Genomic DNA, 18,269 nt, shown 5'->3' with positions numbered 1-18,269 from the left:
AGCTTCTTTCTTTCAGGCGAGTAGCGTGGAAACTCGCATAAAATGTGCCGTATCGTCTCAGGCGTGCCACACGTTTCGCACTCCTGACTTGCTGCCATTCCTATTGTGTATGAATAAGCACTTGTGAAAGCCACCCCCAGCCAGAGACGGCAAAGAAGAGTTGCGTCAGACCGTGGGAGGCTTAGTGCATCTAACACTAAAACTAACCTAAGCCATAAAGATTACAGTTCAGTTTAAAGATGAAATAAAAAAAATTCCCCGCATTTCCCCGAGGGGAAGAATGTGAAAGTGCGAATGCACGAGTTGAATTTGCGCGGTTCGGTAATGTTCGCGAAAGGGAGATCACACACACACACACACACAACTACAAAGAAAGAAAGATGCATTTATTCACAGACACCTATTTGTGTTGTCGTTGTACTTGATTGCTAGAGCGGATCTCAGCTTTGAAATTTCGTGTCAGTACTCCTTTAAGCGGGTGCATTAGCCCTTCTCACGCCCGATTCTTGGCCAATCCCCCACGTGGGTATGTGCCATGTCAGCGGCCAGGCAGCGCGCGCCCATCTCCCCCCGTTGTCAAGGAAGACGAGGAGATTCCTGGACAATCCCCCAAGTGGATATGTGCCATGTCAGCGGCCAGGCAGCGCGCGCCCATCTCCCCCCGTTGCCAAGGAAGACGAGGAGCGCGCGCACCCGCAGCTGTTGCTATGCGGACGGCGGCGGACGCTTCAGGCTCGCTTAAGAAGTGCATTCGCACTTAAAAACAACCGAGGCCGAGCCCGTATTGAACCTCCGTCCTTGGGATTACGAAGCTAAGATGGATCCTTTACTCTACAACGACCGACGCTTTGCCAGGTGCTAGCTTAGTCAACTATTCGAATGTCCTCGGACGGCACTCTAGCAATGCCTGCAGCCATCAGCGAGAGTGCCGCCGGACGGCACTCTAGACACTGCGAAATATAAAACCCGAAGACGAACAACCCGAAGTATAACATACTCTTTAGTACTAAAAGGGTTATGGTTTGGGCCTGTTGGTGATGCATAATGGAAACTGAAAGAGCAAATTAGACACGGACAAAGAAAGGGGACAACAGGACGAGCACTCGTCCTGTTGTCCCCTTTCTTTGTCTGTGTCTAATTTGCGCTTTCAGTTTCCATTAGTATTTAGTACTAAAGGTTGCTTCCCCACAAGAAGAGCCTGTATGCAAAGGTGCACCCTTTACAGGCCGCTTGCTTCGTTGTACCGGCGTCGCGTGTTTCCGTCTCCAAAACGCCGTAACGCCAAAACTTCCGGTGACGACACACAAAAATAAAAAACAAAAAACAAATACGCAGAAGCCGTCTATGCATTAAGTAGTAATAAGGATAATCATAAAAAGTAAAAATATTGCCGCGCGTGTAAGCATTTGCATCGAAACGTTTCACGCATTAACGAAAGTGGGGCGGATGCGCCACGAGCGCCTACTAGTGGTAGAAAGCACTCGTAAAAAAAAGAAACTGTGTGCGATTTGTCCACGAAGTTTGTGTAGGAACTGTTACGAATGTAGTGCATCATAAGGCTCTAAAGTCGTCTGCGGCGTGTGTGTCTTGCCAAGTCGTCATTTGTACGTGAGGAAGTCGTGGTGGGCTGTTTTTACTCGGAGCGTCGTCACCTATCTCCTGCCGAGAACGTCCTGGCTTCATTTGTTGCTGGTGTGTTGTGTGTCTGTAGCAGTTATAAAAAAATAATAATAATAATAAACAGCGGGCGAGCGCGATCATCGTACAGGAGGCGATGGCGCGCTGCTTGTGTTTACATTCTCGAGTGAATGGTTGTGATCGCATTGTTTTTCAGCAGTATGCGAAGCTTTTCACATGGACCATTTCAGTGCGGTTGCTTGCCCCGAGGCCCGTCGCCGAAGCTGTAATTAGCGATGTTTTTATTGAGGGTATTTACTAATTAACAGTGAGCGGTAGCGGTATGGTAAAAATGCACACAGACTGCCTTCACTGGGAGTTGTGAGCCGGGAACGCTGTTTGGCGTTCCGCCTGGACGGAAAGATATAAGCAAGGGCTTTCTCGAAATCGAAGTTCACGAACAAAAACACAGCCTCCGAAAAAGTTGTAGTTCTGGGTATTGTATTTCTGAAATGCAAGGGCGGAAAGTACATTGCACGATTTCTTTCTCAGCCCGCTAACAAACGGTGATATAATCGCAGGAATAATATTGGAATAATACTGCAGCATCTGAGTTGGGACCATTTTTGCAGGGGCCGTGCTCACATTTCTCGAAATTTCTATTTCCCCAGAATGCGTATGTGTCAAAATTGGAAGGTTAGCAGCAAAAGTAGATAAAGAGAGCGTTAAAATTAAACTGCACCTGTTGACTGTCATTCGCGAACGGTTTTGTTTATTGTCTGTACCATCTAACAGTGGTTCAGAGACCAGAGTCACGTCACTTTGTTGGTTCAGTGTAGGGTATGGGGCATCTCATAGCACCATTCCCTAGTAGGCTGCATTGCAGGTGCTTAAAATATAAATTATAGCCTACATCTGAGAATGTAATTCCCAAAACCTGTGTCACCGAAATCATGCAGGTGCAATTGACAAAACGTTTTTCACTTATTCTCTACAGCTCCAATGCCACTATCTACCACCAGCTCAGCTCCAATTTCTAAAATTTCAGTAACTGGCGACAGTGCCAGTGTTTCAGTAAACTACTTATGTACTTTATTGCCGCTTTCCAGTTTTCGCTACAATTTGCGTAGACTTTTTGTCCCATTAATTGCAATTTTTGAGGTGACGATGTGAGCTAGCAGTCCCTTTTTCTTATATTGATTTGATCAATCGTGTGGGGACACAAACCAAAAAAAAAAATTGCACTTTCCAGCCACCTCATTGCATAGAGGTGATTTCCTGTACAAGCTGGGTCAACTTTTCAAGTGTAGTCACACGCCAGGAGCATCTTCTAGTGGTAACAAGGGCCGAGCACCAGGCTTGTACCTATTTTCTCAATAGGTGCCCGGCACCACCAAGGCACACGAATGCACATGGCGACTTCCACAGCTACGCTGCACACTCTACTCAGTAACCACCTGTGGTAGGACATGCCGCCAGACTCTTCCTCCCATCGGCAATGCGGTGTTGTAGAAGGCCGGGGCCCCACCAGATTGACAAAGGTCGGAAGCCCCTCGCACGGGTAAAGGCAGCTTTCCACGCGTGAGTTATCCTTTCAAAGGTCCGCACTTGACCAGGGACACCTGTACCCATTAAAGAAACCAGTGGGTGCCCGGCGGTGTGCAGATTCGAACCCAGTACTTCCCCCATATGAGGCGAGTGCAGTACCTCTGAGCCATCGCTGATGAGGCATAGCCACATTACGTTTCTGCAGTGCACTGCAGAAAAGTTGTGTCCACGTAATCCAGGAACACATTGACCGCCAGACTCATAGGGTTTTCTGCAGAGGGTTTTCTGACACCAGTGCTTAAGGCGGTTGCAGACTGCCTCCGTATCAAGTTTAAAAGGCAAAACGAAAGTGCAGAGGCCCGATGAAAACAAGGTGAAAGTGATGCCGTATCTTCATAAGACGTCGCACAACATAAAGAAAATTATTTCATGGCGCAGTGTTCGAGTAGTGTTTTCCGCACCATGAAAGCTGTCCAGGCTGTGCACGCACATTGAAAACGCCAATACTGGGAGAGCTGGCAAAGGTCATGGTGGAGGTGTGGGTCCTATACAAAAATTACACTTGTGTTCGTGAGAAGCACCAACTTCACAGTATCTGGCATGTTCTCTCACCGCGGCTTCATGGCTGTAAACAAGAGGTGCGCTTGAGAAGCAGCGGCTTTACAGCCCGAGGGCCTCACATGAATCCATTCCAGTGTACTACATAAGTCTGCAATTCTTGCCGTAGCCTTCTAGTCAGAAGCAACAGCCCACCTCTGCAAAGGAGCAACATTAGCACCTCGAAGGACTGACATCAAACCATTGCAACCTGCTGGGCAACTGGTTCCTATTCTTACTGCAGCTGTACAGCCAGAATATTCTTGAAATGCAGCAACATGAAGCACTTAGGTCCTGAAATATTCTGATATGCCGCATCATTTTCTATTCTTACCGCAGCTGCATAATCAGATGCAGCTGTGCATGCTTGAAAATCAGTGACACAGCATTCTGAAGCCCCTCCAACTCGTCATAGTTGCTAGAACAATAATAACTTCCAAGTGTATGGAAGAGGTGTTGAATCTAAACAAACTTTATATTTATGGGAAGTCTCTGAAAAAATTGTCCCACTTGGTAGAATAATGGCTCTATCGTTGTAAGGGGACGCTGGACACCTGACTGTTTGCCAATACACTTTGTAAACTCCTTTGGAAAAATTTATACTCTACTGTTAAACTGCACAAGCACCAAAATGTAATCATGAAACACCAGCCATCACTATGAAGCACAATTTCAAAAGCACATTTTTATTGCTCACGAAGGTCATTCTACAAACTCTGAAGAAAAATAAAGGAAAGATAAATTGCTGGGTTCATTCCTCAGAAATGCACTGCACAATTCCAAAATAACTTTAATAGCTGACAACACTTCAGACAGAATCCAACACTGCCAACAAAATAACGGCAATTTGATATCAGTACGCCCTTAGTCGGCCCCTTTGATGCCACCTTCATTAGCAACGGGAACAACGAACCAGCAGCGTAGCAGGCATAATAAAACACTGCGTGTATGTGGATTTTTAAAATCAATTCATCAAAAACACATCAAGTAATGCCGCGGGGCCACATACTTTCAGATTTCTGCAATGACGGGGTCCAAATCCAGCAATGTTTTTGGTTCCTTTTTCATAACTTGTAAAGAATACTACTGTAGTGCCCTATGTAGTGGCGCTGTCATCCCGCACTCCGGAAACACAGCCGCGTGTGGAAATTGCGGTGCACAAAACTGACAACTGTCTACCTCCGTAGCCAGCGGTTGAACCTGCTTCACGTGTGGCCACCTCGAGGTCACTTTCAACAGTACTGTCGAAGTTTGCGTCGCGGGCGTGGAAGACGCCCGGCCTGAGTCGCCGAAATTGTTCCAGAGGAAGACGCTGAGAGTCATGAACATTCTTACTGTTCACACTGATAATTAAGCGTACAGTCTTTGTCAAAATTTTGTGGGCCACGGCGACCGTGGCTGGAGCAGGCGCGCGGCCGAGCAGGGGCGCTGCTCTTGCCGCTGTCGGCTGGTTACGCGGCTAAAGAGAGGGAGGGGAAATTTCGCACTTCCTTTCGTAGTATGGCTGGCGCGATAAGTGCAGCGGGGCCGCTTTCTCAGAGAAGGCGCACTCAGCTTCAGCGCAGGCACTTTGCGCAGCACTTGTGGCGCCGGACACACTACAAAAGCAAGAACAAAAGTTCCCCTCGCTCTCTTTAGCCGCGCAACCAGCCGACAGCGGCAAGCGCAGCGCCCCTGTCTGGCCGCGCGCCTGCTCCGGCCACGGTCGCCGTGGCCCACAAAATTTTGACAAAGACTGTACGGGTGTCTTCTTTTATGTCGAGGTTCAACCTGTTTCTCTGGCATCACCCCGGCGCATCATAAAATTTTTAGTGGACACTGTCTCAGCTGTATCGATAATGAAAGAACAAAGCTTTCAAAACCTATTCAGAGACCAATTTGAGCTGAAGAAATCGCAACCAACATTACTGGATTTTTCACGTTGAAAAATTCCTGTGCGTGGACAGTTCCCTGCCCTCACTGTGCACAAATCGGAAACAGCTGTAGTGACCTTCCACATTACCAAAGGTGGAACATCACTTCTGGGTATTGATGCCGTACAAGCTTTTGGTCTCCAGATTGTGGGCACAGAATTACACTGCCTTACTACGGCCAAACATTGACACAAACCAAGTAAAACGTTGACACAAGGCCCCAAAATGCATCCACAGCACTCAAACAAGTTGTCACCGCCCACCACGAAACCACGCGAGTCTGAAGAAACAGTCTCTGGTGACGTCTGTACATCAAGACGAACTGAGACAAGCGACAGTGGAGGATAACACTCTCCGAGAAGTTTCCCGTTACGTGCAGACATCGTGGCCGCCCCGCAATAATCGGGCACCTAAGCTGACTCCATACTATGAAGTCCAAAAGGAGTTGACAGCAGTTGATGGCATGCTCTTCCGTACTAAGCGCATCGTAGTTCCTGTCAAACTCACAGCGAATTTTGTCCAGCTGGCTCACAAATCCCACCCTCGTATCGTGAAAACCAAACAATGCCTACGAGAGAAGTATGATGGCCAGGGTTAGGCAAACATGATGAAACAGCTATCCGCAGTTCCATTTGTCAGCACGCGGAAAAAAGTGCCAAGATCTCACCCACACCACTTCAGCCAATTCCTCTTCCTGACAAACCTTGAGACAAGATAGCTATTGACGTTGTTGCTCCTTTTCAGCGTGCACCTGGAGACTCCGATGTGCCATTTCAGTAGTTGATTATTTTTCAAAATAGCCAGAAGTGGCTTTTTGCACTGACGTTACCACTCACACGGTGACGAAGCTGCTTCTAGCACTCTTCGTACGTGAGGGTTACCCTACTGAAATAGTGTCTGTTCACGGTCGACTTCACATCAAGGGAATTTGAGTCCTTCCTTGAAGACCGTGGAATCAACCACATCTTTTCTGCCGTGTACAACCCACAGGCAAGTGATCTCGTTGAGATTTGATCGTGTACTGAAGTCATACATTCAACTGGCTCTGCTGGAGCAGCGTCCAGTGAAGGAAACTGTGACTGAGTACTTGGGAGTATACAGAGGCACCCCTCGCAGCACCACCGGTCTCTCCCCGGCCGTTCTTCTACATGGCCGACACATGAGAACTTCTTTGGACGTCATTGGTCAGCTAACAGCTAACTTCAGCACAAATCCTTCACGGGAGATGAGTCCGCTCGGAAAAAGAGTCGCAGAGTGTGAACGAAAAAGTAAGGCATACGCTGAACAACAGCGAGCTGCAAGAGTCCCCAAGTTCCAAGTTGGCACCTACATACGAGTGAAGAAACCAGTTCCTGGACCAGTTCCTGGCTCCAAGTTATGGACCACTATTAAAGATCCTCGAAAAACTTGGCCGCTGGTCCTTCTATCTGGAAGACGGTAGAACTTGGAACGCTTCACAGCTATCAGCGGTACCAAAAGAGGCATCACCAGGGCAAGAAACTAAGGACCACTCTTGCACGTACAACATGCCCCCGTTGACGGACTACCAAAGTAGAGCTGCACCATTGAAGACTTGGATCACTGCACCTGGGGGTCACAAACACAATCTGCGAGTTCATCCGCAGATCAACTTGAGTCTTCACGCGCTGTACCACCACATGTTCCACCGAGCCCACCACAGCCGCAAGGTTCGCAGCCACAAAGTCTGGCTCCAGGCTCTGGCATTGAGGAGTGCAGTGTACCGGTAGAGGGAAACGGACTCAATGCCAGGGCCACCACCTGACCGGCCCAGGAGAAATCGCAGACCTCCAGTGCACTTCCAAGATTACGTGCAGTGATTCGACAGCTGTCAGGGCTCATACAGACAGTTACTGTATTGGTGATTTCTGCACACAAACGGTGACCGTATTGGTGATTTGTTCAGACAGGACTGCCTAGTCTAATGATTGTTTGCTCCCCGGGAGGAAAAGATGTAGTGGCCCGCAGAAGCACCAGGTGCCGCCATATTATCCGTCGATGCCAACATGTGGTACCACCTCTGTAATATGCGTACGCGCGCGCGCACACACACACACACACACACACACGATGTGCAGTGCAGTGTATCTGTACAGCAGACATAACTACTTATGCTTACGAACAACCATAGTCCATAGCAGTCATGAAACACTCTATATAACGCCAGCGCATTTGATTACCTGAACAATATTCGCGCTCATTCATACTGCTTTGTTTGTAAGATACGCAGTCTCAGACGATTGTGTACAGGATAAAAACGCATCGTTGCTCTGATTGTACTACCACCCAGAGCAACCTGCGAAACCACTCCGTAAAGGATACCTTCCGTTGTAAGTAGAGTGAACTAGAATGTGAGTTGTAACACCAGCTACGTAGGCCTCACGTTTAACATCGGGTGAGCCCATGTTCACAGCCAGAAAAAGAACCCTTGTAGCTTGTCACCACTGCTGTCGTAGAACAGAGCCACTCAAATTCCATCAGGGAGATTTTACACAGACACACAACACACCAGCAACAAATGAAGCCAGGGCGTTCTCGGCAGGAGATAGGTGACGACGCTCCGAGTAAAAACAGCCCACCACGACTTCCTCACGTACAAATGACGACTTGGCAAGACACACACGGCGCAGACGACTTTAGAGCCTTATGATGCACTACATTCGTAACAGTTCCTACACAAACTTCGTGGACAAATCGCACACATCAGAAAACGCCATTGTTTCTTTTTTTTTTTTTACGGGTGCTTTCTACCACTAGTAGGCGCTCGTGGCGCATCCGCCCCACTTTCGTTAATGCGTGAAACGTTTCGATGCAAATGCTTACACGCGCAGCAATATTTTTACTTTTTATGATTATCCTTATTACTACCTAATGCATAAACGGCTTCTGCGTATTTGTTTTTTGTTTTTTATTTTTGTGTGACGTCACCGGAAGTTTTGGCGTTACAGCGTTTTGGAGACGGAAACACGCACCGGCGTCACTTCCGTGACGAATGCGACGTCGCTTAAATTTCAATTTGTTTATTTCCACTCCAAGGAGCAGTGGGCTCTGAAATAAAGCTCGAGCGAGCTTGACAATGTTCCGGAGCCCAACAGAGTACGGCAGCATGCATTTACAATAATGCAAATGCATGCTGCCGTACTATACCCGGAATAAAACACTTTGGCGTTATATATAATTTATATAAATTTATATAAATTTATACACAAGGCATGAACTTAATTCGCGTTCTATTTAATGCTCCAGTCAAGTTGAAGGGAACGGGCCAATAAGGAAACAATAATCACAAAGCCAGAAAAAATCAATGCCGAACTCGTTAAGTGTATAAGTATGGTAAACGTGAGGTAGGCGTGACATATACATTTTTCAAACTTGTGGGCAAAGTATGCGCGCGTAAAACGATGGGGTGTCTCAATGAAAAATTCAAGAAACACCGCCATGCATCCTAGCAAACGCAGCATCGGAGAAGCTTTCGGGAAACTGCAGAAAATGGGAGTGCAGTCCGATGTTCGATATAAAACTCCACTTTTGGCAAAATATAAAAAAGTCACACGCGAAATCTGGGAAAGCTTCCATATGTCGGAACAGCAAAGCGACCTACGTTACTTCCTTCTCGGTACTGTCGACCACGGCTGAAATTGATTTTATCAAAGTAGCATATAGCAGGCCGAGAAAAAAATTGTCGCGGGAAGAATAGCACTCTAATATTAATCGCAACAAGACCAATTAGGAATACTAATCACCCGTCCAAGACGTCGTGTCGGTCGTAGAGGAAAGTTTGTCAGAGCATTCCTCATTCTTATTTGCGGAATTCATTTCGTCGTGTTTTGATTCCGGTGAACATCGCGTTTTTCTCTTTCTTCGAACACATCAGTTGATAGTTGCACTTGTGCTGTCCCCTCGTACCTACGTCCTCCTCCTTCACTTTCAAGCGCAGCAGAACAATCATTCTACACCAACTGTTCTAGTTCCTTACCTTGTTGGGTGAGTAATCGTAGCTAACACTGATAATTATTCATCGACGTTTTCTGCAAAACCAAATCAACTGGCACAACCTCAGTCGCATGCATCTCTTGCCTAAACGATCCTGTCGTACGTACAGTCGTCCACAGGCTTAGCTGGAACATCAAAGTAAACTTTAATGTGAAATATCCCGAAATGCCTAAATAGAAACCGTTCAAACGAATGTGAAGGATTTAGGGCTGCAGCAGTTGTGACTACATTACCTTACGCTAAAGCAGGAGGAGGCAATGAGCGGGTAAATCGTTGCTCCAGCGGACGACTGTGCGTATATGCATGCATGTATGTGTGTATGTAACCCGCCGCGGTGGCTAAGTGGCTAAGGCGTTGCGCTGCTGAGCACGAGGTCGCGGGTTCAATTCCCGGCCGCGGCGGCCGCTTTTCTGATGGAGGCGAAAAGCAAAAACGCCCGTGTGTACGAGATTTCGGCGCACGTTAAAGATCCCCAGGTGGTCAAAATTAATCCGGAGCCCTCCACTACGGCGCGCCTCATCGCCTGCGTTGCATCGGCGCGTTAACCCTACAATCAATCAATCAATCAATCAATCAATCAATCAATCAATCAATCAATCAATCAATCAATCAATCAATCAATCAATCAATCAATCAATCAATCAATCAATCAATCAATCAATCAATCGATCAATGTGTGTATGTAATTTATCATCGGCATCAGCCTGCTTGTGTCCACTCCAGGATAAAAGCATCTCCCGAACATTTCCAACTGTTTCTATTGTGCGCTTGTCGAGTCCAGTCTTTTCCTCCGAATCGTCTTGGTTAGCTTGGTTAACTCCTTCGTCGAGTATTTGGTCTCCCTGTATTTCGTATGCCATAGTTAATAACCATTCGGCTCAACGAATGGCCCACTTGTTTGCCTTCATCCCTATTACCTGACCTGTCCGATCCCGTTTCTTTTGCTTAATTTGGAGTAGAACATCTTGTACGCATTTTCTTTTTATACCCACGCTGCCGTTTGTCCCTCTCCAAGTGTTGCCTGTATTATTTTTCTTTACATGGCTCGCTGGGCAGATTAAGTTTGCTTTCAAGTTGCTTAGTGATACCCCATGTTTCCGCTCCATATGCCATCCCCAATAATTCCGCCGGTATTTCGTTAATCGGTACAAAAAGAAAAATGAAGGGGTAGCTCTGTCTCTCGGAGTGGACACAAGTTTTTTCAACACACGCAGGCAAGAGAGTATAGGTGGGAAATAAAATTATAGGTGAAGAGAAAGGTAGTACAAATAGGTGGTGGGGAGGGGATGGCGCCGCCGTTGTCGTGCCCTTCAAGGAAAAGCCCACTTCGCGGACCACGCTGTCGCTTTACCGAGCACGGGAGGCTACATAAGCTCGAAGTGATCAGCGAGTCGACGACACCGAGCTCACGGCGTAGAAATGGGAATTCCGTGACGAGCCCAACGACTCGGAGTTTACCGGACAAGGACTAGTGCAAGCATGCTGGTATTGGCGAGTGGAAGCTCGAAGCTGGAACCCCGCCGCAGAATTCACGCAGCAATGAGTTCCAGTCAGGAAAATATGGCCGTGTTGTCCGCGGGTCGCCTGTCAAATGCTCCCGCCAAAATAGCAACTACAAAAAAAATTCTGCAGAAAATCAGAAATATTCTACTAATGTGTAGCATTCTTATGCCGCTTGTCCTGAGTGTGAGTTTTTAAAGTGAAAGGTTTTGGTTTTTCTAAATTCTGTGTGACCAACTATCTCAAGTTTGCGTTATTGTAATGATTTGAAGTGGAAAATTTGCGAAATCTGCAGTAATGTGGAAATGCAGGGCATTATACGGATTACCATATTCCGTAATTGCTTAATAATTTTCGTAATTTTTAGTTTTTCAAAATTTCGCTCCACCAATTATCTCTATCTACGTTGTTATAACGACTACATTTGGGACTTTCGGGAAATCTGTATTATTGTGGAAATGCAGGGCTTTGCATGGTTAGCCATTTTCCGCAATTTTTTATATATTTCTCATTTTTTAGTGTTTCGAAATTTCTTTGTACCAATTATCTAATTTACGATAATAGAGAGTTTTAGCAGTACGTTCGTTACGTTCGTTCCGTTCGTTACGTTGCTACCGGGTTTACCGGGACCCGACTGCGCATGCGCCATTTGTTCCGTACGCGGCCGGCGTCTATCCCGGCGCTCTGCTTCCGTGTTACCGTATCCGGAGCCCGCAACCGGCTTGCTCGGGTGTTAGAAACTTTAGGCTTAGCGTCCTGGCGATCGCCGCTATCTGTGCAACTGCGAATGACACTCCGTAACACAACGTTTCACCTCACTATCATCCCCTTTCTCGCATGTGAAACTTTATTTGAGCTACAACTGCCGTGAGCGACCGGTGACCGAGACATCTGCGTAGCCTGTTTCGATGCTTCCGAGGCAGGTATCGCCATCTCTCGGCCACTCGCCGCACCGCGCGCCGCGGCATCCATGGCCGGTCAGCATATGCTTGCATCGCGGCAGATATATCTGATCGCCGCTTTTAAAATAAGCCCCGAGAACAATCCCTAGCACAATTTTTCACCACACTAACACCTACTTTCTCGCAGGTGGAACTTCGTTTTAGTGATCAGATTGATTTGGAAGAACAGCGACAAGCCGTTGCTACCGTGGTCTGCGCCGGTTCGAGCCGCTGAGTGTGCCGAGCTGGCAGGCGCGACCGGCGTGTGCGCTGACTGTTTCCGATGCAGAAAATGCTTCACGATTGCCTGCTTTATCCATTTCTTGCGTACAAACCCGCGGAATCTACAAATTCAGCTCAGCGATCGTCGTAGTTGACCATGGTGCAAAAACAGTGGGCGGAGCGGCGCCGACGAGGCATCGCACACCCGCATCGGGCCATGTGTCTCAAATTCACGCGTACGACTAGTCGTGGTGACAGTCGTAACGATCAGTCGCATACGAATCGCGTGTACCAATTGTACATGTGTCTAGCGCTTCAATCGGGCAAGGCCAAGGCCATTCCTCCACGTGAACGGCGCGCGACCATGTCGTCACCTGCGCTCGCTCTGGTGCCGTCGCCGCCACCGCAGCCCCTGCCTCACAATGCGTCCGGCCGAGCGCGATTTATTTTAGATTTGCAATGCTTTAGGGGAAACTGCGTTGTTTATTTACGTATTTTTAGCGTGCGGATTTTTGCAACTACTCGGCTAATCAGCCGTCACACGGAACGAACGGTACGACGCTACGGAGTGCTAAAACACGTTTTCCGTCTCACTCTACGGAAAGAACCCGGTACGTACGCGCGCATGCGCAGTCGGGTCCCGGTAAACCCGGTAGCAACGGAACGAACGTAACGAACGTAACGAACGTACTGCTAAAACTCTCTAATATAAAGATATAGGTGGAACGTCCACAAAATCTGCATTATTGTTCAAATGCAGGTCGTTATACGGTTTGCCATTTCCCGTACGTATTTTGTCATATTTTTGTTATTTATTATTTTTTAAGATTTCGTTCGACCAACTATCTCCATTTACGCTACTATAACGACTACAGGTGGGACTTTCTCGGATCAGCATTATTGCGAAAATGCAAGGCGTTACATGGTTCGCCATTTTCTGGAATTATTATTTTCTTAGTTTTTTTTCAAAATATCGTCCGACCAATTATCTCCATTTACGCCATTATAGCGATTAGATTTGGAACTTTCCCTAAATCTGCCTTATTGTGGAAATGCAGGGCGTTACACGGTTCACAAGTTTTCGTAATTATTTTATATTTTTCGAATGGTTTTTTTTAGTTTTTCAAAATTTCGTTTGACCAATTATCTCCATTTACGCTATTATAACGATTACATGTGGAACTTTCACGGTATCTGCATTATTGTGTAAATGCCATGCGTTATACGTTTTGACACTTTGACATTTTGACATGTTAATATTTTTTCTTATTTTTTAGTTTTTCAAAGTTTCGTTCGACCAATTATATTCATTTATGTTGTTATAACGATTACATTTGGAACTTTCCCTAAATCTGCCTTAGTGTAGAAATGCACGATGTTACACGGTTCGCAATTTTCGTAATTATCTTATATTTTTTGTATGTTTTTAGTTTTTCAAAATTTAGTGCGACCTGTTATCTCTATTAACGCCATTATAGCGAATACAGGCGGAACTTCCGTGATATCTGCATTTTTGTGGAAATGCAGGGCGTTACACGGTCCTGGCTGTGGCGGTACTCGGCAAAGAATGCTACGCATTAAAATGTACGAACTTGGCGAGCAACCGCATTCTCGCCAACTCCGGAAAAGAACTAGGCTGGGAACGCCTATTGCCAGACAATGAAGCATCGTCGTTACATCAACGGACAATCTCAGCGCTGTCAGGTGCTCTCCAGAGTGGCTGCTTCTCCATACCTTTCGCGGCTGCCATATTGCTTTAAAGTGATACAGACGGACTTTCCGACCATTTGCATGCTTTGACCGACGGCGATGGTCGAGTGGTAAAACCACGACCGGCTATATTTTGTACGACCTGCTCACGCCGCCGTCTCCTACGGGAGCGCGCGTCCCCAGAAATGTCACGTGGGCTCGCTCTCACGCCGGGCGCCCCCGTCAGATGGCTCTGTAATTGATCCTCAACTTCGCTTGTTTACGCACGGCCCGCCGTGGGTTTCCATACAGTGTGCGATGTTCCACGGCTAACAGGGATCGTAATTATCGCGGATGTCGCACGCGATTTTCGAAGTTAATTAGATATGAATCTAAGTCTCATGCAAACGTATTTGTATATATTCGTGCAAATGTATTTTTGCTGTGGTGCGCTGACAACAGCCTCACTCGTAACTGTGGCTATGATAGACTTCTATTCCGTTTGTTTTTTTTTATTTCAAGCAAATGGAATATTCGGCTCAATTATAAGTTTACGCTCGGCTAGTCTCTTTCCGGAAAAACGTTTTAGATATCAGTGAGAATAAATACATCGTAAGGTTACGTTACGAAATGAGTGCATTGTGAAGTAAAATGTCTTAAAGAAAGGAAAAAAAAAACGACTCGGAACATTTACATTACAAATTTAAGATTAAAATGGTCTTCGGGAAAGTGGTCATTATTTGGTACTTGGTTGATTTAATTGTTGGTCAACGGGAACTCGTGAAAAGAAATTCCTTTGGTGGAACGGCTGCTCGATTTGCAAAACGCAGGGGATCGCGATCTTTTGAGGTGGAGGGCCGAGTTGTATAAATCCGACACGGTGGAGGGCCGCACGGCAAATCGGGGAGGAGGCGGGGGGGGGGCTTTGCAGGCAAAGAGAATAAAATCAGCGAATTGATTATTAATCAGGCTAAATGTGAAGATGGGGAGCGATCAATTCTCTGCTGTTGTCTCCCGCTTATCACCCGGGCCATTTGAGGTCAAAACTGACGCGTCGGCCTTCAGATAAGAATTAGGAACAGGGGGGAGCTAGGGGCGTACGGTTCTGACAACCGAGCCGCATGCGGCCCGATCGCGGGCCGCAGGTGGCCCGAGGGCCGCGGGTGGCCGACCCCTGGCATAATTACGGAACACAGCAGTGTACCATTGTCGACAACAAGCGCGATGACGTGCTGCGGTTTTTAAAAAACCATTGTAAAAAAAAGGGGTGTAAAGGTGTTGTAAAAAAGGTGAAATAACGACCACGACCACGCACAATTCATTTCGAGCAGTGCATGCGCATGTTGCAATTGCAATTTGCCGGGCGCGACGCGGCCGGGAGGCACGGCCCGAACCCGACAAATTTATAATATTACCCTGGTTTGGCCCGAGCTTGACAGAATGTAATAAAATAAGCCTGCGCCAACCAGTCATTTTTTAAATATCAGCCCTAGTCGGAATTCATGAGCTCGAAAAAAATTTGCGGTCTTTAACCTGGAAACGTACGTAAGCAAACTGCAAGTATATTGGATTTAAATTTTTATTAAACTTGGATTGAGCTTTGTGCAACCAAATTTCCTTGTAGAGTACGTATTTTCAAGAATCTCGGCGAATGTGCTGCATGCACTTCTGACGCACACCGGGGATTATTAAAAGGAGTTTGAGAAAGGGGAAAATCTTCTTTATTTACACATTTATTGAACAGATATTCCAGCTTCCGTTGATCCATTGAATTCGTTTCACAGAAAAACTCTCCTTCAATATGCTTTTGTGGAGAAAAAAAAGTTGTCCAAAAAGCTCTTTATAGTTCTTCAGACAGGACGTCTTGCTTGCATTATGTAGCCCACCGAGCTGAAGTTCCGTTCGATTTTGTTTTCATTCGCTTTTCTATGTGTTCACTTAACCTAAAGGGTAATTATGAGCAAACTTTTTGTTATCAACAATTTAAAATTTGCGGCACGCGACTGCCGGGCCTCAGGCACTGCGGGCCGGCGCGCGCCGGCACGGCCAGAAAAAAAAATTTGTTCAAGTTCCAGCCCGGCCCGAGCCTGACAAAATGCGTGCTACAACGTCCGAACCCGGCATGCGGTCAGAGCTGGGCTCGGGCTTTCGGCAGTCCCGGGCCCGCTCAGTTTCCTAGCACAATTCCTATGCAAGTCAATGCGACCGTGCCACGACTTGAGGATCAAACGCAGCGCCGTGGCTTGCAGTGGCGCTCCAGCGAACTAAAAAGAACAAGACAAGCAAAAACAAAATGCGCGCGCTGGGGAGCGGCGGCGTGCGCAGGTCGTACAAAATATAGCCGGTCGTGGGTAAAACACTCGTATCGTAAGCGGGAGGTACCATGTTCGAATCCTGGACCGCCGGATACTCCCCACTTTCTTTAAAGGGTAAAAGCGTCCCCAGATCCTCTGGACGCCTTTAGCGTCACTAAATAAAGGCTTTTAGAGTATAGGCACTCTTTTGTTATGTGCCGCCAGGATTTTCATTGGTCGGTCGGCACCACGTGATATTTGTTTACATATGGGTGCAGCCATTTTGTTTCTGGGCGCCTGCCCCCCCCCTCTCTCTCTCTCTCTCTCTCTCTCTCTCTCTCTCTCTCTCTCTCTCTCTCTCTCTCTCTCTCTCTCTCTCTCTCTCTCTCTCTCTCTCTGCTGCGCGGACTCTTGAACGGCCGGTCACACTCTGCCCGTCACAACCGGCGGCGGTTTCGTTGGGAGAGATGGCGACGCTGCAAGCCAGGAACAAAATGGCTCCCAGACGCTTCCGGGTGCACAAAGTGGCAGTACTCTTAAGCGTAGCTTATTTAGTGACGCTAAACGCCTTGGACGTGGGAATAAACGCTTGGAATCTGACCCCAAGCAGTCGTGGGAAACCCCGTGGGAGGTCCCTCGAACCCCTTAGGGCGGGGTCAGGGACCGCTGGGCACCCACCAGTCAAAATGGTATACAAGTGTCCCGTGTACTGCCTCGACAGGAGATTAGGGGCTTGGACCCGCTCTACAACTGCGGCATACGTGGGAGGCTGCTGCTCCCCGACTTCAGCCGCCGGCCACCCACCAGAAAAAAATGGGTACAGGCGCGCCTACCATGCGGGGGATTCTGGAAAGCGTAATACCACGCCGGACCGTATCATTGGTTACAAGAAAATGGTAGATTTTTCGGCACCGCTGGGCACCAACCAGTAACTAAATTGGTACAAGCACTCCCTGCACAGGAAATCTCGTGCTTGGGAAGTTACCCGACTTTTTCGGGAAACGCCACAGTGGAAGGGGTCGTAACTTTTATCACCGCACGGATGGCTCAGAGGTACAGCCCTCGCCTCGTATGCTGGATGTACCGGCTTCGAATCCGCGTACCGCCGGGCATTCACCGCGGTTTCTTTAATGAGTACAGGCGTCACTGGTGAGTGCGGACCCTTTAAAGGGGAGTTCACGTCTGGAAAACTGCCTTTAACCTTGCGAATGGGCCCCTGACCCTTGTCCATCTGGCGGGGCCCCCCGGCCTTCCTGCTGCGTTGCCGCATCGCCGGGGGCTGAGAGTCTGGAGACATGTCCTGCCGCAGGCGGTTTGGTGGCGCCGGGCACCTACCGGTAAGATAGATACAAGCGACTCCCCGGTCTGGCGATCGGCCCTTGTGTGGGACTACAACGCTTGGGAAGTTCACCTGTCTTGCACGGGAAATCGCCCATATGGAATGTGGCGGTGACACACTCTAGGTCAATAGCCGGTTTTTCATTGTTTTACGGCTTATTTTCTCGCTTTGTTCTCTTTTTTTTACACGCACACAAGCCCACAACCCACAACCCCAACCCACTTCCCACTTCCCATTCATTTGTTCGGTCGAATGTTCCTTTGCTCACTTGATAGCTCACTTGCTCACTCGCTTTCTTTGCTGATCACTTGCGTAACGGTTGGCTTGCTGGCTCAGTCTAAATTTTCGTTTTTGAATTTACCCATCTTTAAGCTGAAGGATATTATAAGTTTCGTGTGTCTACGCTGAGTGGGAAAAATGTACAGTGCCTGCAATCGTGACATACTGCATTGGGAACTTTCTATACCCCCCCAAACACGCGAGTGCGCGCGCGCACGCACGCACACACACACACACACACACACACACATACACACACACACACACACATCCACACGCGCACACGCACACGCACACACACGCACACACACACGCACAC

The 18,269-nt window shown here is 47.7% G+C and overlaps 1 protein-coding gene across 1 annotated transcript in view; it reads right to left on the bottom strand.

Moving 5' to 3' along the window:
* Window positions 1-17,629, bottom strand: part of LOC144173815 (nephrin-like) — a 154,415-nt gene extending 136,786 nt beyond the window's left edge. Inside the window, exon 1 of the mRNA XM_077702071.1 lies at window positions 17,554-17,629. Within this exon, the coding sequence (XP_077558197.1) occupies window positions 17,554-17,629 (76 nt within the window). The remainder of the gene's footprint in view (window positions 1-17,553) is intronic.
* Window positions 17,630-18,269: the final 640 nt, after the last annotated feature.

Source organism: Haemaphysalis longicornis, unplaced genomic scaffold (genome assembly GCF_048455015.1).
Source record: "Haemaphysalis longicornis isolate Haplotype H1 unplaced genomic scaffold, Haemaphysalis longicornis Haplotype H1 scaffold_3, whole genome shotgun sequence".
NCBI lineage: Eukaryota > Metazoa > Arthropoda > Arachnida > Ixodida > Ixodidae > Haemaphysalis > Haemaphysalis longicornis.
The sequence above is the reverse complement of the archived record's forward strand: the minus strand, read 5'-3'. Positions and strand labels throughout refer to the sequence as shown.